This window comes from Toxorhynchites rutilus, chromosome 2 (assembly GCF_029784135.1).
Source record: "Toxorhynchites rutilus septentrionalis strain SRP chromosome 2, ASM2978413v1, whole genome shotgun sequence".
NCBI lineage: Eukaryota > Metazoa > Arthropoda > Insecta > Diptera > Culicidae > Toxorhynchites > Toxorhynchites rutilus.
In genome coordinates, this window is record NC_073745.1 from 51,309,862 (window position 1) to 51,330,475 (window position 20,614).

The following is a 20,614-nucleotide window of genomic DNA, read 5'->3' on the forward strand; positions in this document are numbered from 1 at the left end:
TAGGCATCGAGGGAAATGAACGCTGCTAAAAAGCCACATTTTTCTTTCAAAAATGTTCTCACAACCGGAAGCAAACATAATACTATGCTTTTAAGAGGATCATTTATATTTAAAGCATTTAAAATGTTATCCACAAGGTCTGAAAGCGCAAGCAGGCCAGGTAGTGGCTGTTGCTTCGACCGCGAAAATGGAACAGACGTGTTCGTTGTTGTTCCGGGAAGTGCTGAGGACCCCTGGTTGGTAGCATGACCACGTAAACCGGGAGGTACTTGCTTCGGCCTATTCTCAGCACGTTCAGTTCGAGGCTTCATTCCAACTTGGGAAGTTTCGGTATTCTTTCTGGGGAGTGATGGAAAAGAAGTAATTTTTCTTTTCCTGATGGCACCCTGCGATGTACCGGAACATCCGGCATTGGGAGCGTCAGCAACAGGCTCGTCGTTCTGCAGAATGGAGTAGGGATTGTCCTGTGTCGTTGGCACGGAACTCTTAAGCATTTCTGCAAAAGTCCGCTTGGAACGTTCCTTTAAGGAACGCTTGAGTTTTTCCCCTCGTTGTATGTACACCGGGCATTGAGTAAGATCATGAGGAGTCCCGCCGCAATGAAGACACTTGCGCTCTTTCGGGCAAGGATTCTCATCATGGCTCTCTCCACAATCTGCGCAACGTTTTTTATTGCAGCAATAGGCGGCCGTGTGACCGAGTTGCATACATTTGTTGCATTTCATTACCCGGGGTACAAACAATCGAACGGGTAAACGAAGTGCCCCTATTGCAATGTAATTTGGAAGGGCAGAACCCTCAAAAGTCACACGAAAAGAGTTTGTCCGATTGAGAATTCTTTTGTCAATTTGATCATGTTGATTTTATTAAATGCATGAACCTCAAAAAACTCTTAGGTACTTTCGTATTAGCGTCACCGGAGCCGAAATACAATAGATAGCAATTACTTAAACGGGCAAACGTATGCCATCCTAACTAAAGGATCGTCTCCTATGTTTCAAACTAACCGGGCAATCGATGGAACACAACCTGTGTTTGCGAAAGGCCGCCGCTTCTCCCGGCTTACAGAGCGGCTGTTGTATTTACCAGATTGGCTATATCTGGCGGACACAAAGTGCCTCAGGATGTTCAACTCCTTCGCTGTGAGGTGGAGCTGGCAGTATGAAAAATATTATCAAATTGCTTGACAGCGCTGTTGCTGCTGCGAATCAACAACCTTGAATCATTTTTGTTGTAGGCATAATATACGTTAGATTTAAGGAACATTTGTTCCATTAAATTATCTTTTGTGGTTTTTTTAATTGCCATCCAAAATTATTCCATTTTTTAATGCATACGTTAACACTAAAATCGATGAAAAATGGATTGGAATTTTCGAGCATTCCATAGGGTGTTTTTTCGAGGCGGTGAACGTTTTTTATGGGGTAACTTTTTTAAATTAGAGATGACCATTTTCATTGGCTCCTTAGGCGGCGGTGACACTGGATGCAGAAAATTGGTCGTACGAATTGTATGCAATAGTGAAAGTAAACAACCACATTGAGTTGTATTGGTGTGGTTACATTGCCTCTCCCTTGCTTCGTTCGAATTCGTCAGCTTCTATCGAACAAAATTGTGTGTTTCTATTCGTACGATCAAATTTTCGTGCGTACTCCTATCCATAGTAACCTTAGCCTTAGCCTCCATATTTCAACTTAAGATATTTTTTTTTGGATAGTTAAAGTTATGACCGTGTTTAGGTAGCGTTGCAGCCAAAGGCTAATTCACATCGCTTGCTAACAATGGATAGACTGACGAATTGATATTTTCTAAATTTTAATAACACTATTCATACATTATTATTCATCAAATATCGGTAGTAATTTTCGGTTACACTGGGATAATGCCTCATTCATACCATTCATTCCACATATAGCACTCGTTCAAACTCAACTTTCTGTTTACTTGACACGCTGTGGAATTGGGACAGGCAGATCCACGGACCGTTCGATTAGTAAGCGAACGAAGACCACCACGGTGTCATATGTTCCTTCAACAATATCTACGTCATCAGGGATGCAGATAAACTGGCCTTGTTCAGAATTGTACCCCGCCTGTTGATTATAAAGGTTCATAAATGTTTGCTCGCGTGACAAGCCAGCTATGTTTAGGTTTGGCTTGATTGTATTACTTTCATGGTGTTTTCCGTTTTCATTTTGCTAGTATATAATCAATTAGTAAATTAGAGAATCTGGTGAGGTGATATCTAGTCACTGAAAATACAATGAAATATCAATGAGTCAAACATTGAACTTTTTTTTTTATCTGAAAAGATGTAGTGTCTAGCATCATGGTTATTGTGTCATGTTCATTTTCAGCTAACACAAAACAGCGATCACATCATATAGGCAGCATTACCACCACCTGTGTTTGATTAGTAAGATTGTGTTTCGTGCCTCAGTACAGAATATCTTGGTCCGTCATCACCATAATTAGGGGGAAAGTTGTAGATATTCAAGCAATCGCTTCGAGCCGAAGGATGTCCGTCGGACAAAACGAAAGAGTAAATCATATCGTTGACCCTACCGGAACCAATGTGTTCGGGTTTGTGTACTCTTATCCGCAAATTTGTATTCCACCGTAACAGTTCACTCCGCAGCATCCTTGTAGCGCAATAGCGACAGGCGATGATGATGATAGACAACCAACCAACCGATATAGCTCATCTATCTCTCTCTCTCTCTCTCTCTCTCTCTCTCTCTCTCTCGAATGAGCCGTCATCATCAATCAGTGCAATGCAATCGCCGGTACGTTCTCGGTACCATAACCCCGCTACCCATTCGCTCCTGCCGGTCATCCTAGCGGGGCAGCCACTTGACGTGAAATGAGCGCTCAATTTTGAATAGGCTATCTATGTTGTAATCAGAGAGCGCGCATAGAATGCCTGACTGAACCAACGCGACGAAATGTGCCGGCGAGGACGATACGCAATGAATAATCGGTGCCATTAATTGGACCGGGTATGATATCCTTTTTACAATTGCACAACGCCAGTGAATGGGTCGGTGATTGCGGGCGGAAAGTGAAATGGGTGGTGTACTTGTAACGTACATTTAATTATTGAAACGGAAGCGCAATAGATTCACGCTGCCAATGAGGATCGATTTATGATGATTGCGTTGTAAATTGGATTTCCGCATCTAATTAGATGCTTACATAGTCTGAATCATGGTTTATCTGAAATCTGAAACACTTGTTTAGAAATTTCGTGCATCCATAAGTGAATTGAAACGAACGTTGCTATTTTATCTGTTGATTGTGAGTTAGAACCCGAGCACCACTCTACATACTGTGCTACACTAGGCTGAGAGAGATTATACCGTCATATAGAAATTTAATCTCGGGAAATAATGTTGTAGGTTGCGTAGAATGCAGTGTCACTATCAGCCGTTAGCGATGAATCACATCGTACGGTGAAGCTGCTATATGTGGATGCCTCGACAGAAGGCTCTTCTATCGTGCAATTGTTTTCCAACAAGAGCACACTCACTAATTTATCCTTTCGCGTGTAATCATCCAAAACACTGCAGCTGAGAGGGAAAGTTGGAGTAAATTGTTTCAGGTGTTGACGGAAGTGCTCCAGCGTTTATTAAAAGCGCAAAGTTATTGCCACACTATGCTGTTTATCAAAAGAGTGGAAGAGGTTGGGATGGAATAAAATTTGAAACGGGAATAAATGGTTCAACAACTAATGAGACTTGGCTGTAGTGTAATACAAACATGCTCAAATTCGGACAAAAAGTATATTAAAATACTATTCTTACGCTTCACAGTCATGTATCGTAGAAAAAAAAAGATGGATGACTAATGTCGGGGACATAACGGGCAAGACGTAGGACACCAAGAACTGTTAATTTAAATAACTTATGGAATATTGAAGTAGTTTTTCTGTGCCTCTAAAATGACATCTTTAATGCTCCCCAGAATATAATTCCCTTTCGCGGAACGGCAACTTAAAATTCGAAATCGATTGTGTTGGTTGCAACTATAGCCAATCACGTTTATAGTTTTCAACCGAAGAATACAGCTCTCACTATTGTAAATTTCATTTTTTTCATTCGGGTTGAAAATGTGTTAGAGTTTGGCGCCACTTTTAAGTCGGAAACAACACACGAATTTGCGAAAATTGATTGATCGATCGTAATGTCACCGACGTCAAATAAGCTCAAAAACACTCATAAATTCACACAAGGTCTCCTCCGGCAAACAACATATAAAAATGATAAACTTTTTTAGTGAGAGGTTGTTCGTTGACGCTGAAAAGCGCCTTGTTTTTTATGGAATGAAATCATTCTTGTTCTCGCGAGAACAAGCTGGCCATATGTCAACATTTGTGTCCTTATTGCCATATAATGCACCTGAATGACCATCATTGTGTGTGTTGGATCGATAAACACGAGCCAATTCAGAAAACTTTTTCCAAACTCACGGTGTTGAAAAACAAAAATAGAAGGGTGGTTGCCAACACATGATCGCATTGTTAACGTAGGACAAAATTATTGCAGGCGAGACATTATTGAAATTTAAGAATGCATTCTGTGATACAAATATTTAGTAGCACCAGCAATGGTCGATAAATGAATGGCTGCACTTAGGGGTGAGAACGCCAATTTGACCAAAATAACAAATAAAAAATTAACATTACCATGTACTGTTGATTGCTCGCTGTCTGGAGCAAAACTGATTTTGATTTTCGAATGTGGATGGAATCTACCGCTGCAAATGAAAAAATGCTTTTTTTGTGTTAAAGGGTAAAATGTACAAAAAAAAGCACCTTTTTTAAAAGTGTTAACATGTTTGTATGTTTGGAGTAGACTTCTCATTCGCTCAGACTGAATGTACTTAATTCTCTCAGACTGTACCGAATATTATTCTGTGTAATAGAGTAACACTTTTTTCGCAAATTGTGAGAAAACTTTTAAGGGTCTGATGATTATCTTATATTTTGGTTGAATGATTAATTCTAACATTTCAATGCTGTCTTCGGGTCTTCAAATCTATATAGAGAATAGTTTGGGTCCCACAATTGCCACCAAACGTCAACACTGTACATTTGTCATCGCGAATTGTATTCCTATTCAAAACGTGCTACCAACCGAATTTTTGGTAATGTCAAATGAAAGGTGTCACTACGCTGACAATTTGCTTGTATGGTGACCATTTTCCTGCTCCCTTTATTCTAGCATTTTGGAGCCGTTTTGTGTTTTCCATGCTTTAAAAAGGAAAAGTCAAATGGAACACAAATTTCTGCATTACTCGAGAATTAATCAAGCAAATGAAACCAAATCAAGCACATGGAGGTTTTAGGGTGTAATACATGCTTCTATGGTGGTTAGACACTCCACCCTCCTCTCTAAGAGGGGGGGGGGTGTGCATACAAATGAAACACAAAATTTCTGCATAACTCCAAAACAAATTTGGCATGGGAAGGTTTTAGGGGTCACGAAACGCTTCTATGGTGAATAGACACTCCTCTCTCCTCCCCTCCCCGTTTCTATGGTAGTTCGACACTTCTCCCCCTCGCTAAAGGGGGGGGCTCCCATACAAATGAAACTCAAACTTCTGCATAACTCGACAACTAATCAAACAAATGGAGCCAAATTTGAGATGTGAGGGTTTTTGTGGTTCGAGAAATTTTTCTATGATGGTATGACCCCCATTTCTCTTCTGGAAAGGAGAGGGGGTCCCATAAAAATAATGCACCTATTTCAACCAACCATGACAATTGAGAATTTTCGGAAAACTCTGAAGAAAAATGGGAAAATTCGAAAAATTCAATTCGCATGTGTTCTACAATTACATATTGACAAGCGTTGCTAGTCCATTTGATGTTCGCGGTAACGAAATTGATCTTCGTTCGAAAGTGGAAATGTATTTTAATGTGATAAAACGCACTCTTGGTATGTAGGGGTTTTAGGGGGCGGGGAAGGTTTTCGTTACAGTTTGAGACCCCTCCCCCCTCTCTAAGGGGGGGTTGCCATACAAATGAAACACAAATTTCTGCATTACTCGAGAATTAATCAAGCAAATAAAACCAAATTTGGCATGTAACGTAACGAAAAAACATATTATTTGCAAGTGGTTGGAAAATCTTGAACGAGGATTGTGTCTGAAAATAATCTGATATTACAATGTCGAGTTATGGTAGAAGTACTAAAAATATTATAGTAAAAGGTAATTTTAAAGGGTAGATTAGAAGATCAATCAATGAATAATTCTGCGATTGGACCCATGAACAGCGCTTAGTAAAAAAACGTAGATGTGATAACGAAAAATAAATTTTGGGTGGGACGACGCTAGTGTAGAATGTTTTCTCTTCTAAGCATCCTTTACATCACAAAAAACTTGGTTGGGTAGTGCATAGCGGCTACAATGAATCTAGTCAAGACAAAACACCTACAGTATCATCGTGATTGATGATTTCGTTAACCAATATTTTTCTGTACAGCTTCGTTAATCGTGGGAAATATTCGGTTGCCCGGAAAACTCGTGTCGATTTTATGCAAAAATCAAAAGCATAATTTTTATAGACATGCATTTCTTATATATGCACCGTTTTGTATTTTTGTGTTCTCTGGTGAGTCACAGTTCTTACAGGATCGTGAACAAATGATAATCTCAAGAAGACATATCTGGTGAATACGGCCAGTCAAACTACGAAAAATGTTTGCTGAATTGTCAATGAGGTTTGGCATTGTCCTGGAGGAATACGACCCCCATCATATTGGATAATTCTGGTCTTAAACTCACCTCAGAAGTGTTCAGGTGCCATGTAGGCGCATGGACAGCTCTTGAATTCCACTGAAAGCTGTGATTTAGGCACTCCAACAGTTTCTTAAGCCAACTAGCAATTGAGATGTTCGCATTTTCCGAGCAGGGCCCGTGAGATAGAGGTTTACATCTGGGAGAGTTTAATCTCGCAATACAGATTTTTTTCCAATCCAACCAGACACAGTGTATGATTTTTTCGAGGCAAAAACCGATACGTGTTTTAGTTGCGTTGATGAAGTGAATCGCAAATGGAGATGCATTCAATCGAATGTTTTTGATCAAATAATATGTAACCCATCCATTGCAGCGTTTTATGAACTGATATTCACCAGGTGCTAATGACCGGTGGTCTAGATATCTGTAGTTAATCTGCATTGCAAAAATTACTTCATTAAAAAAGAGCATCGCTGCTAGGAACACATCCCCAGAGATTTGCCCATGGGTCAAAGAATGTGTTGTTTGCCTTAGTTTTCGCAAAACCTCAATAAGTAGAAGCGAAGGAGCGGAAACTGAATCGAAACCCGCGCATACAAAAATAAAGTCGTACTTTTAATACATCGACAAAAAAATTAGAGGTATGTACAGTGTTTAAAGTCGAAATTTTTGGAATTACGTGAAAAATCAACGCATAAATATAGGATATACGTAATTTGAAGCTTGAATTTTCAACACAAACGCCTGAAATCTAAAGTTAATAATCGTTTATTTCCAAGGTACGCATAGCATTTTGTACTTTTGGCACAATTTGCGATGGAGTGCTTCTATAATTTACTCAAAACTTTCTTTGATTGGCTAAAAAGAATGGCTAAAAGTATCATTATATTCACAGGGGCTTTGATGATATGTATATTGGGTTGGGGAAAAAGAAATGTCGTATATTGTCAATATATGGCAATACTTAAACATATCTTGTGTTGTACTTATCGCATCGGGTCATACTATACGGCTATTTAAAGACGACAATCTGTGCTACAAGTGTCGTTTTGATAGTGTTGTGATTGTCCTTTACAGTCTCAAGTTATAACGCGTCAAAGATGGAGTCCACCAAGCAACAAATTCTCCATATTTTACGCTTTTACTACCTGCGAGGTAAAACTGCAACGAAGGCGGCCGAAAATCACGTACAACAACCTAGAGCTAGAAAAATCGTGGTCGAAGCGCGGTGAGCCGACCCAAACCATCGCCAAGCCCGGATTGACGGCCAGGAAGGGTTTGCAGTGTGTTTGGCGGAATTGGAAGGGAATCATCCACTATGAGCTGCTCAATTATGGCCAGACCCTCAACTCGTTTCTCTACTGTGAGCAGCTTGACCGTTTGAAGCAGGCGATTGATCAGAAGCGGCCAGAAATGATCAATAGGAATGGTGTTTTTTTTCCACCAGGACAACGCTCGGCCTCACACATCTTTGATGACTCGCCAGAAGCTACGGGAGCTCGGATGGGATGTCCTATTGCACCCACCGTATAGTCCGGACCTGGCTCCAAGTGATTATCATTTCTTCCGGTTCATGCAAAACGCTCTTGGTGATACTAATTTGGCCTCAAAAGAGGCTTGCGAAAACTGGCTGTTTGAGTTTTTTTTGCAAATAAGGAGGGTTTTTTTATAAGGGGGGGATAATGAAGTTGCCCTCTTAATGGCAACAAGTTTGCGAACAAAACGGCGCATATTTGAATCAAATTGGATAATTTCAAGTATGGTGAATAAAGCGTCAAATTTCGATCAGAAATACATTTCTTTTTCCCCAACCCAATACTAGGCTCAAAATGTTGTGCCACCATTGGAATATTTCCAATATTTGCAAAAATACAGACGACTTTCTAAAACACTATAGCGAAACTGTTTTTGGAACATTTTAAAAATCGATGCAAAAAAATTATATAAAATTTCGTTCCTTTTTTTAATCGAATCAACGAATTAAGTGCGATTCACATACAACATCCACGTCACGTCCACGTTCCGTCACGTCACGTTACGTCAGTTATTCTACCATGCATTTCTTATGGAAACATTCACATACACCGGCAACGTAACGACCCGTCAGCATACGTTCAACGAAAACGACCGGCAGGATTTGTAGAAAAGAATAATTGACGGAGACGGGCGGCTCGTTTGGTTTTTGTCTGGGCTTTGTGTCTCGGCTGTTGTTTTGATTTCGGTTGTATTTTTTATGCCAACATATCTCTTGATTCCAAACTTCGGAGTCAAAATCATTCGCGACTAGCCGAGAAAAGTAGTCTATATATTATTATTGTTGAATAAGGGTCGGGACTACGGGGTTTAAGCATTCAAATAACATAATTCAATGATTTTCATTGATTTTCTCCATATTTAGAACTGATTCCAGGTATGCTTATTCGAAAGAGGTCATTGCAAGTTAAAACTGTTGTAGGTGGCGACACCATGAATAACATTTAATAAATCATTCATTTGACATTTGACGTGACGGTGCTGGTGTGAGCATTGACTGTGAATTGGTGAAGACGTTGACGGAACGTAGACGTTCTTTTCCGTAACGTTCTATGTGAATCGCCGATTAATCATAGAAGACGATGGAGCACTTTTTCATTCAAACAAAAATAACTTTGTATTGGAAGGTTCTACAGGAAAGTTCTTGGAATCCGATGAAAACTGGTTGATAAGGTTAATTTGATTTTTTGTTGACTGATTTAGCTAAATGTCCCGAAAAACTTTGAAATAACAGAAAAAGGGTGGGTTTTTATTTGTTCCTATATTTTTATTCACTACATTCACACGCACCAAGATAACAATGTGTCCGCAATATATTCCAAAACTTCGATTGTGTCTTAGTGGAATACATGATTCTCTCCTGCCAATGGACATAAATCGATCGCTCTCAGTTCATATGGATGACTTTCAGAATACAAATTTCAGGGGAGAAATTCAGCCATATGAAAAATACGGATGTTTGATGCATTCAAGCAGCTCAACCTTTTTTTAAAAAACACAGAATACTAGGTGGGCGGAAAGTTCAATAATTCTTGAAAATACAGCTTGAAAATTTATCGTGTACGCGTGGATATTATCTAAACCCCTTCCACCCCCACCGTGGACATTTTCGCGACCCCTACCAGCCCCTCTAAAGTTGTCCACGTGTTATGTGGACAGCCCCATATATGCTATCCGCCCTAATCTAATCACAAACAAACTTCATCCCAAGCCATTACGTCGTTCACATCCCCCTACCCGAAACACTGTGAGGGAGACGAATCATAAATGAGATGTTCCGGCCATCTCTCGATAAAATAAAACGAGCACCGCACGCTCCAAATAGCGTTCAGATGAACGCCACATGCCTTCATATGCGTTTGTTTTTGGTCATTTCCCTTACGAAGACTCCACTCTACTTTATCGCTATCATCAGACCCATGTTTGCGTTGCGATGGAGAGGAATATTGTGCTCTTCGAAACTGTGGCATCCATAATTTGAACGCGGTGCCCACCAATACACAACAGAACCATACACCCATTGACTTCTCATGCTCTTTTACAACTGATAAACACCCGGTGCCGCAATTTTGAGTTCTCAAAAATACGACGACCGAGGAATAAAACAAAAAGATTGTCGCGTTTCTGTGGGTGTTTTTTCGTTGGGCACTCTATCAGTCCGTTGTCGGGGTTATGGCCGGGAAGCTGATTGGGGAGGTTCTTATCTGTTGTGTGCACACCCACATTTTTTGTCACCTGTGTGCGGTCGCATGGTGAAGTGTATGTTTTACAATGTTTATTCGGAGTTGTTTTTGCTGTTGCGTTTTCCAAGAGTGCTCTACTGTGACACAAAAGTTGTGGTCATATTTTACATTAAGTGTACTATCGTATCAAAGTTTCATTACTGAATTTAAAACGTTCATTCCTGTTTCATTGCAGAATGTCCCGCGTCCAAGTGTTATACGACTTCACGGGAGAGCCCAACTCGTCGGAGCTTACGATCAACGTTGGAGAAATTCTGACCGTCACAAACACTGAAGTCGGTGAGGGATGGTGGGAAGGATCAAATGCACGTGGCCAGCGGGGCCTTTTCCCGGCTGCGTACGTGGAAGTGTTACCAAACAACCCGGGACCACCAAAGATACCTGTACCGCCCTTGCAACAGCCGCCACAGCAACAGCCGCAAGTCCAACAGCAGCAGCAGCAGCAGCAACAACAAGGGCCCAGGTATGATCAAACAGCGGACGATTGGGGGGACCAACCGGATGACTGGGAAGACGATTGGGACGATGACAACGATACGTACTCGGAGATTGGTCCAGCAAGTGGTAATAATGCGGGGGGTGGCGGGAATGCCGTTAGCAGCCAAAATGGGAACTTTCACAGCAACCGTTACAACGCTAATGCGATATTGCCACTACCACCTGTGGGCACAAACGACGGGGACACCACGTCTCTGGCGTCAACGGCAGTTGGCGGAACGAGAAGGACCACGTCGTCATCGAAAATATTCTCAAAAACAGGAGACGCGTATCTGATGGGACTGAGCGTTCCCTCGGTATCGGAGAGTGATAGGGTTCAAATATTGCAGGTTGACAGCGGAATCATGTGGAAGCCGCTGAGAGATGGATACACAGTGGTAGTGGATTCGCCTAAGAAAGAGAAAAAGTTTAATGGCCTTAAAAGTTTCATAGCGTACCAGCTGACGCCTTCGTTCAACAATATTCCGGTGTCGCGTCGGTATAAGCACTTCGATTGGCTCCACGAGCGACTGGTGGATAAGTTCTGCCTGATTCCCATTCCACCGCTACCGGACAAGCAGATCTCCGGGAGGTACGATGAGGAGTTTGTCGAGCACCGTCGAGTGCAGCTGCAGGAGTTTGTGGACTGGATGTGTCGCCATCCGGTCCTGTCCACTTGTGGTGTTTGGATGCATTTCCTCACCTGCACGGACGAGAAGAAATGGAAAACTGGCAAACGAACCGCCGAGAAAGATCCTCTCGTGGGAACCACATTCTGCGCCGCAATCTTTCCACCGGACAAGACGTTGCTTCAGTCCCAGGTTGAGCCACAGGTGGACTCGTGTACACTTTTTGTACCCCAAATGAACACCGCCGTTAAAACGCTAGCACAAATCTGTAGTGATGAAACGAAAAAGTTCCAGGTTCAATGGCGCCAGGACTACCTGCGGATCGGAGATGGACTTTCCGAGCTGGCTCGGGCTCTCGAGCTGGACGAACGTCGTCAGGTTACCCAGGTTAGTCTTTCCAACTCGGTGGGTCAGGCAGCCGGCATCTTTATCAACATCGGACAAATGTTTGCCGACCAACCGAAGCACGATTTCATACCCTTTTCGGACAGGCTGCACATCTACCGGGGGCTGCTGAACAGCTTCCCGGATGCGCTGAACGAGTATAAAAATGCCGTTCAGAAGCGGAAAGATTGCGAAAGGCTCGCTGCCGAGCAGAAGATGGACAACAGTCAGCTGGCGGAGGTCAACCGGAGGGTGGACGTGATATCGTACGGGCTGCTCGCCGAAATGACACACTTCCGCCAGGAGCGGGATACCCATCTGAAGGATACGCTGCGTAGCTTTATCGGGGCTCAGGTCGATTTCTACAAGAACATCGTGCGCCGTCTGGAGCAGGCGCAGTCGCACTTCTAAGTGCGCGATTTTTTAGTCTTATTTTTTTTTCTAGGTTCATTGTGCGCTTCGTTTCAAACTCACATTGTATTTTATCGTGTAAGCTTTACTCTTCCTGCTAGATGTGGAAGCAAAATTTGAACAGAACATTGTTGCCTTAAAAGCGTTAGTTTGAGTTGTTCCTCGTTCAGTTTGTTTTGTTTATTTCCAAAGAATAAAAATTCGAAATGTGAATTTATGGAAAACCAATATTTTCTAAGTTCGATTTCGAGATGAGTGTGTGAACTTGCCACGGGGTGGCGCGGAGATTTGCTAGAAATTTAAAAGGTGGACTGAGAAATTTTCGGAGGATATTTTGTGCACGTATAAAAACATACTTGCAGTTGACAAAAAGTGGTGCTTCTTGGATCGTCAACTATGTTCGAAGGGAGGGTGCTTGCATGCGAATTTTCCCGTGGTATGGACACTTAATGGTTTCTCAACTTGCGGCGTGTATTAAGACGTGTTTTAGTTAATATGTAAAAATATCGGGATTCAATTGGTGGAGTGGAGGTAGTGGGGAAAGAATTTTACAAGGATGTGCAACGTATTAATCTACTACTGTTGTTCCATCGTTATCATGATTCACTGAAATTCTCCAAAGAGTCGGTGGATATGCACTGTACCATGGAAGTCATTGTGCAGCAGCTTCTATTGGAAAGAAGCGATGAACATGACAATAATAATTTACAACAATATTAGCTCCTCAAAAATTCATGCTTTTCATACTCAATATAATACACTAGCCCTATCGTATGTCGCAATTTGTTTCAAGTCAATGCATTGAAAATTTACCTCGAACGCTATTCCGGTGGCCTTTTTCGCAATTGACGTAGATTCGACTACAGTCGATTATATACTTGTTGCACCAGTACCATTATTCCACATCTTATAACGACATCAATATATCTTTGGCACCGTATGGAAACAACAACAATGACGATATTTGCAAGTATCAAATGTCATGCTACCTGTTATTTAGTATTGCCTCAGGGAATCGCACATTTAGGCATCGTTCGTACAACGTAAACCAAGCATCAAACAAGCGTTCGCCATAGCATTCGTACAGAGCCATACATTGGTGGCTTGATGTGGCTGGGCGGAAAGGGAAGACCAGTTATCGACATTCGCGTTTTAACTGGTCCGGCATGTTGAACGTCAAATAAAATCGAGGGGAACTTCAATGAATTGTTTGATTCGCGTTGATTATGAAATTGGATAAACAAAAGGATTCCAATGGAAGTTCCGCATTGAGTGCGATAACAGGTATGAAATATAATTTGAGGAAATTATTTTTCTGTAATTTAATCCATGTTTTTGTCATGTCAATTTTTATAACATTTCAAATTACATTTGAATGCCTCTCACAGCAAATCATCCATTTGAATATGGCGTAGGTTGTTTACAAAATTCTGCTTTTTAACTGGTCCAAGGACCAGTTAACGTTCGCTCAGTTAAAAAGCAGACCAGTTAGCAAACGATTACTGTATAAACACTTCTCATCATTTTTTGCTATTCTCAAAAGAAACGCTTCTGTTAATATTACTGGCCTCGAAAAAAGTTAGCTGTCATCCTTAGTGAAGAGAGTTTTGCTACTGGCAAGCGAAACCAAATCACATACGAATATCCAGAACGACATTCACTTTCTTGGAGACTAAATAAACGAAAAAAATGAGTGGGTTATATCTATTACATAACCGCAAGGTTGACGTGGGACTACCTGAGCTCAGCAATCATTTGTTTGTATTGATTGAACTTTTGATTGAATGAAACAATTTCCGAATTCAATTGAATTCAATATATTTGCTTTGTGAGTAAAAAGATTGTATAATGGCATGTAAGGTCAATTCACGCATTGTGATATATTATGTTCTTCGTTACAAGTAAATTTAATGACAGTTTTTTTACGTTCGGTATGATGCCTAGGACAAAATATGTCAATGGAAGAATTATCAAACGATTATTTTATTTTACGTTTCCTTCTGAAGTTTGCATCTCTCAAGTGTATGTACTTCTCGAACAGCGAATTTGCTTGATTTGATAAACTTCAGACACTCAGTTTCAATTTTGACATGTGCGTCGAACGCATATTGTTTAATCAATAGGCGTTATCGCAGCAAATGGTTATCAACAATTTGCCTAATCATCAAATGGTATGCGTAGAAATTCAGTGAGCAGAAGATATGAAGGCATATCCTTCAATGCAATCTTGAATAACCGAGCCAAAGCGTTGTGGTCGTACCCGATTTTGTGATCCGTGTTAGGAAAATACTTTTCGGAGTGCAAAAAAGTACTCCCGGCTTGCATGAATCAACAACTTTAACTTCTTTTTTTTATAATATAGAGGATTCATACTTCAAAGTTCATTCGCCTCTAGTGTCTGCACGATTTTTCCAGGTTCCTAAGTTTAAAAGACTGTGTTAAGGGAACATTTTCTACCTTGCACAAAGGCAAGCGAGTACAAGGGTACTCGCAATTTGCATTTGTTTGCAAAGCCGATCTTGGTTCTGAAATCTGTGTTGGGGAAACATATTCCAGTCGGAACAAAATTACCCCCGACCTGCATGTATTTGCAATGCCAATTTCCCTACGCTCCATGGATTTGAAGTCTGTGTTAGTGAACACATTTCGGTGAGAATAAAAGTCCCCGTACCTTCATGTAGTTTTAATGACGATTTCCCAAAGGCTGTTTGGTTAAAATTGCTGTGTTGGGGAAACCGTAAATCGGACTAATCAAAACGAGGCAGTTAGGGCGTTTAGATAACGCTTCACATTCTACGGTTATTCAATTGTTCATCTGATGTAGAATAACATTTTATTAATTGCAAAAGATGCGTAAAAATATTCCCTATCATTTGATGCAAACATCTTTCCGATCCTGTAAGAAATGTTCGAGTTATAAACATTCGGAATGTATCATTTTTTCCAGCATGTTCTGTGTTTAGGTTTTCAATTTACCCCCCCCCCCCATTTACTCCGGTTAGACGTAGTCCCACGTCAATAATCTCTGTTGATCGCAACAACCTCGAAAAGAGTAGCATTACTTCATTATGATCAGGATTAGCGCAAAATCAATCCTAGTTGAAGGCAGTTTTGCGACTGGCACGCGAACCCAAATAACTTATTGGGGAAGTGGGGGCATAGTGGTCACCCCAAGGAATATGCTCATTTCCAGCGCCCATATACCGATTTAATTCTCGTCTCTCGAAGAATATTAGAGTTCAACTCATTGTTCTTCAAGATAGCAAACGGCTTTTACTATAGAAATTCAAAATAGTACACTTTTCATCATTAGAAATAAAGGTGAAAAACCGAACTTTTTTTTTGCTTGGAGGTAAAGTGGTCAAATGGGATAGATTTATGCGTTTTTTCGTCCAAATTTGTTCAAATCAAAAATTTCAAAAATTTGTTATAGTAGGTACATGCATGAAATAAGCTCGGTCTATTCACCTAGAGTCTCAATTTAAATTTTCTCGTGCATACAAAAGCGTAGTAAGAAACACATAACGTTCCGCATAATGAGGCTTGGTTTAGTTGGAGTGGCATATTTATCCAGGGTCAAAGCCACAAAAGGATCTTCTTCAAGAGCAGAATGTGATGAGGTATATCAGCTTTAGTAAACAGAACATTGTAAGTTGTTATTTATCTATGACCACTTTGCCCCCAAATATGAACATAATGGACCTGATCACGAACGTCACTTCACGGTGAAAACGAAGTGAATTGTATACAACCTTATTACGGCTGTCACCGTGTATGTAGAATCCAGAAGAGTTCATCCGTCGTGACAACTTTGATAAACTCGGTGTTATTATGAATATCACGATACTGTCATGTCTCGGAGAAAAACAGGTATATTTGATACTTGTGTTTTAGATGGTGAAAGCTAATCACGCGGTATGGAGTAAGCTTAATTTCGTATTTATTTAGCTTTTTTGCTAACATGTTGAATCTTGTCTTGTCTTGTTTAAGAAAAAAAAGATAAACAAACAGCAATTTACCCGCCCGGTAGGAGTTTTAGAACGAAATTCGGACGTATCCAGAGGACGTAAATTGGGTTATTTGGATTCGATAAATACGCTATGGGATGTAATTAAGGATTAAAAATGTAGTTTCTGTAGGCCCATTGAAACATGGCGAAGGTCTACTTCCGATTGTCCTGAATGGACATAATTTTTTTGTTTCTATTTTTAGGATTATACTAAGAGAGATTTGCAACACCATAACATGGCAATGGAGACCACTGACCCAAATACGATCATTATGATTGATTATGTATAATATTCATTTGTTCATATTTTGAATATAAAATAATAACTGTAATGTTTTTCCAACATTCCAGAGCTAGTTTTTTTTGTAATTCAAACATTCACAATTGGCGGACCAGATCAGAATCAGGACGATAGCTATAACTTTTTACGTTATAGTTATTTTCAATGGTATTGTTTTGAAGACATACTTTGAATGAAAGAATATTAAAAAAATGATTTTCAAACAAGGTTTCAAACAAGGAAGGAATGAGTCTATCATTGCAAAGCATTCACAAGATACTGTTTTTAAATTCTTTTCTAGTTCTTTTTCCATAATTTTGACATCCGTCTAAAGAAAATCTGAATCACTTTCCGCTTTTGTCAAATTCCTTGAAACCCATCAGATGTTTTATATGAGGATTATGCTTCTGACGCTGCTGACCAGTTTCTGTTTAAATAATTAAATCAAACCTCATATCCCGTATATCAAATTACACGAGAATGAGAAGGATAAGAGGATTAAACTTCAGAATTCCATATGGGAGGAGCTCAGATTATACTGATCGTGAGGGGGATAAATTCGGGTTTGTTCTGAGATATAGATGATATTATTCATCAAAATTGTAGGAACGGTTCATAAAAATGATTCTAAATATTTCTCACTATTCAAACGAGTAAGACAGAGCTAAGTACAAGAGTATGCGAGATTTCTATTATTAAACATAATAGTCATGTTTTATCTCTAGCGTAAAATCACATTCCCATATGTTCAACAACTACATTATTCCCGACCAACCAAGTATTCCTCTACATCTTTGAGTCAGCATTTGATTCAGCAAACTAATCATCGAGGTATAATCGTAAACTTGTCATTCTAAAATATACGATTAATTAAATAGAATATTGTCTCATACGCTGTATTAATTTTACCTACATAACGTTCAAACGTCCAAAATTATGCAACCGATGCAACACCCGATCAAACACCCGACATTATGCAACCAATATGTCTCTTATGAACGGGAAAGAACACTTTCACTTCACGGAGTTCATTTTAACACGCAACTGTCCGTGACAATGATGATAGACACAAAAAGATTAAGTGAAGTGTAAGTGACGTGAAGCGTACGTGGCAGTGATGTTCGTGATCAGGCCCAATATCTATGCTAATCAATCGCTGAGATTAAACAAAATATCTGTTTACCTCTCCTAGAATATGTGAACAGTCGTCCAAACTGATGATTTGTCCAATATATCAGATTAAATAAACTAAATTTCACGAGAAATTCCTTAGATACCATGCGCAAAGAACTACAGCCGAATGACTATCGAGAGAGTAAGTTCTGTTTTTATTTGTATTTTGACATGCGACAGCTCTATTTCTTGGTGAGCTGAAAAATCTGTAAATCTCTATGAAAAACAAAAAAAAAAATCTGTAATCTGTATCTGCTGATTCTAGGATTCAAAAAGTTCTATCGGTATGCCAATTCCTGGCTTCAAGCGCTTCAACTATTCTTTCATTCCAGACTTCTTTCAACCACAATAGATTTCAAATATTCAGAAAGAATATTCATAACAGCCGCGGTATTGAAACGATCCGACATGTTTCCCGTTTCCCCGGGGAATTAACACACACAATTAGATCACAATTCGTTTTCACACTATATATAAATTATTGCTATTTATGGCTCAGAAAATCGCATTCTAAAGCATATTGGGCAATTGAGAGCATCAAATTCAACGCGAATATGCGCACACATTCAATCCTCACTTCTCTCATCGAGTTAGCTCAAATAGGAGGACAACAGCGTCCGTTCAGGAATATTTATCATCCAGCCCTCGCGGGCAGATCCAACGCACCCAAGTTGGAAACAATTGTTCCACGTTTGTGTTTATCTTGTAATGAGCTGGGTTCGATACCACTGGGAAAATAAGCATGCAAGCAAGCAGGTACGAGATGCCGTTGTAATCTACCGCACATCATGAGCCTCCGATCCCTTGCCTTCTATCCGACGGACGGATAACAACTATGCAAGCATTTGTGTTCGACAGCGTCGCATAACACATGGCGACAAAACATGTATCAACGTATAACCCTCCCGAACACACCGGTCACGCGTCCATATAATGAGAGCAAAAATTGTCGGATTCTCACATAATTTCCACCACGCAGCGGCACGATAAAATTACATACCCTAAATTGTGTCCTATAACCTCCCCTCTCTCCGGCTTATCGCTTGATGTTGACCAAAACGTTGCCTTTTTCCCAGAGCCCCCATTTGCCCCTCATCGCCGCGTTTATGGTAGCCAAAAACATACGAAAACATTGTTTCTTGCGTAATTGATAAAATCAATTGGAAAAACACACATCCGAAGCAGCCTTCTCCTCGTCCCACGCGCGCACCACGCGTATTTGCAAACGTTTTATACCGAGTGGGTAATGAAGGGGGGAAATAATTACAATCATTCTAGTAGCTGCACGCTGTAAAAGTGTTACTTCAGGTACAACATACAACATACACGTACACCTAAAATACTGATTAAGAGATATGAGATGAGAGATATAATTATGTATGCATTCATACGTAAATGGAGTTGCACTACCAATCAGCTTAAACAGGTTGAAATAGGGATGTAGCACGCGATGATAATTGTATGAAATTAATGTATTTACGTAACACATTACTAAGCAGATGAAGATAAAATAATCTGTATATCTAAACCACTAAGACACGAAATCGTATGTTTATATATTTTATACGCAAAGAAGGGAAAGTATTACATTTAAAAACTACACATAATGAAGAAGGGGTTATCATTAATGGCCAACACTTTTTGAAAGACGCTGTTGGAGATCTTCAATAATAAACATATGCCTCAATCGGTCGTAACGATATCCATGGCGCGAGTCTATTCAATTATACCGAACTTCAATCCCTGGTGCTAGATAATTCAGACTCCAAAAAAATTCATTTTTTTTCAGCAGGTTGTCGACAACGAAATGGCACTTGATTGGTCACTATTATTATTTTTCGAATACATTGACAAAGCTTATTGTGATCCCCTACGAATATTTCAGCAACTAAGGCTTTGATCTCTAAAGATCTCAAATCCAAGGAAAATAGTCTCGCTACATGGCCGACAGGAGTTTCGACAGTTTATCAACAACGATTTCAGTGTTCACAGTTTTGGAAACCGACGCAGCATATAGAAGTGCATCTCGGACCATCACATTCAACGCGGTGGAGTTTTCTTGTAGGTAAAGCCTATCTGAGTTGCATACCAGCGACAGAGAGTGGCCACAATTCTATCAGTAGGTTTGTAGTCCCGGTGAGTCATCCTGGTAATTACCGGCAAGTATGGAAAAGTCCATTCGCTCATTTCTCCACACCTAATTATAAATCACTCTTGTATCTGCTTGGAATAAACATGGCGAAGAGAATGCAGCCAGCAGCCGTGAGATTGCACGATGAATCATTTTTCACCATCCGACCATCTTCATTCTGGACTGAGAGTGAACATAACAAAACAAAGAGTGGAAAACAACATTCGAGTGAGTCAAAATAGACTCAGTCAGCGTGTATGAATGATATTTTTTTCCCTTCTACTCTCTTCCCTGTCAGCATTGAAGTGCATTTGTTATCGACAGTGCACATGAATCTACCTACCCACTCACCAATAACTTGCGTTAATATGATCTTTTGCGTTGTCTTAGATCGTTTCATACTAGAAACAAAAAAAAAATCGAGGGGTTGTAACCGAGACACGACCGCTTAGGACGTAGGACTACGCAATCTTTTTTTTTAAATTTGTTGGTTTATCATTTCAGATATTATTTCCGAATACGTCGAAATTTCATAAATAACTCTTTAGTGAAAAGTTCCGGGGACCCTGGAGAGATTTAATGGCTTGCGTGGTTTTGTAG

The 20,614-nt window shown here is 40.1% G+C and overlaps 1 protein-coding gene across 3 annotated transcripts in view; it reads left to right on the forward strand.

Moving 5' to 3' along the window:
* LOC129767308 (sorting nexin lst-4) overlaps window positions 1-19,589 on the forward strand; it is a 31,095-nt gene extending 11,506 nt beyond the window's left edge. For 2 of the 3 annotated variants that reach the window (XM_055768031.1, XM_055768032.1), the window contains exon 2: window positions 10,696-19,589. In XM_055768031.1, coding sequence (XP_055624006.1) covers window positions 10,697-12,421 — 1,725 coding nt within the window. In that variant the 5' untranslated portion in view covers window position 10,696 and the 3' untranslated portion in view covers window positions 12,422-19,589. Of the gene's footprint in view, window positions 1-10,285; window positions 10,636-10,695 lie in introns of those variants that run through there. The other variant, XM_055768034.1, reaches the window with a different exon arrangement.
* The last annotated feature ends 1,025 nt before the right edge of the window (window positions 19,590-20,614 follow it).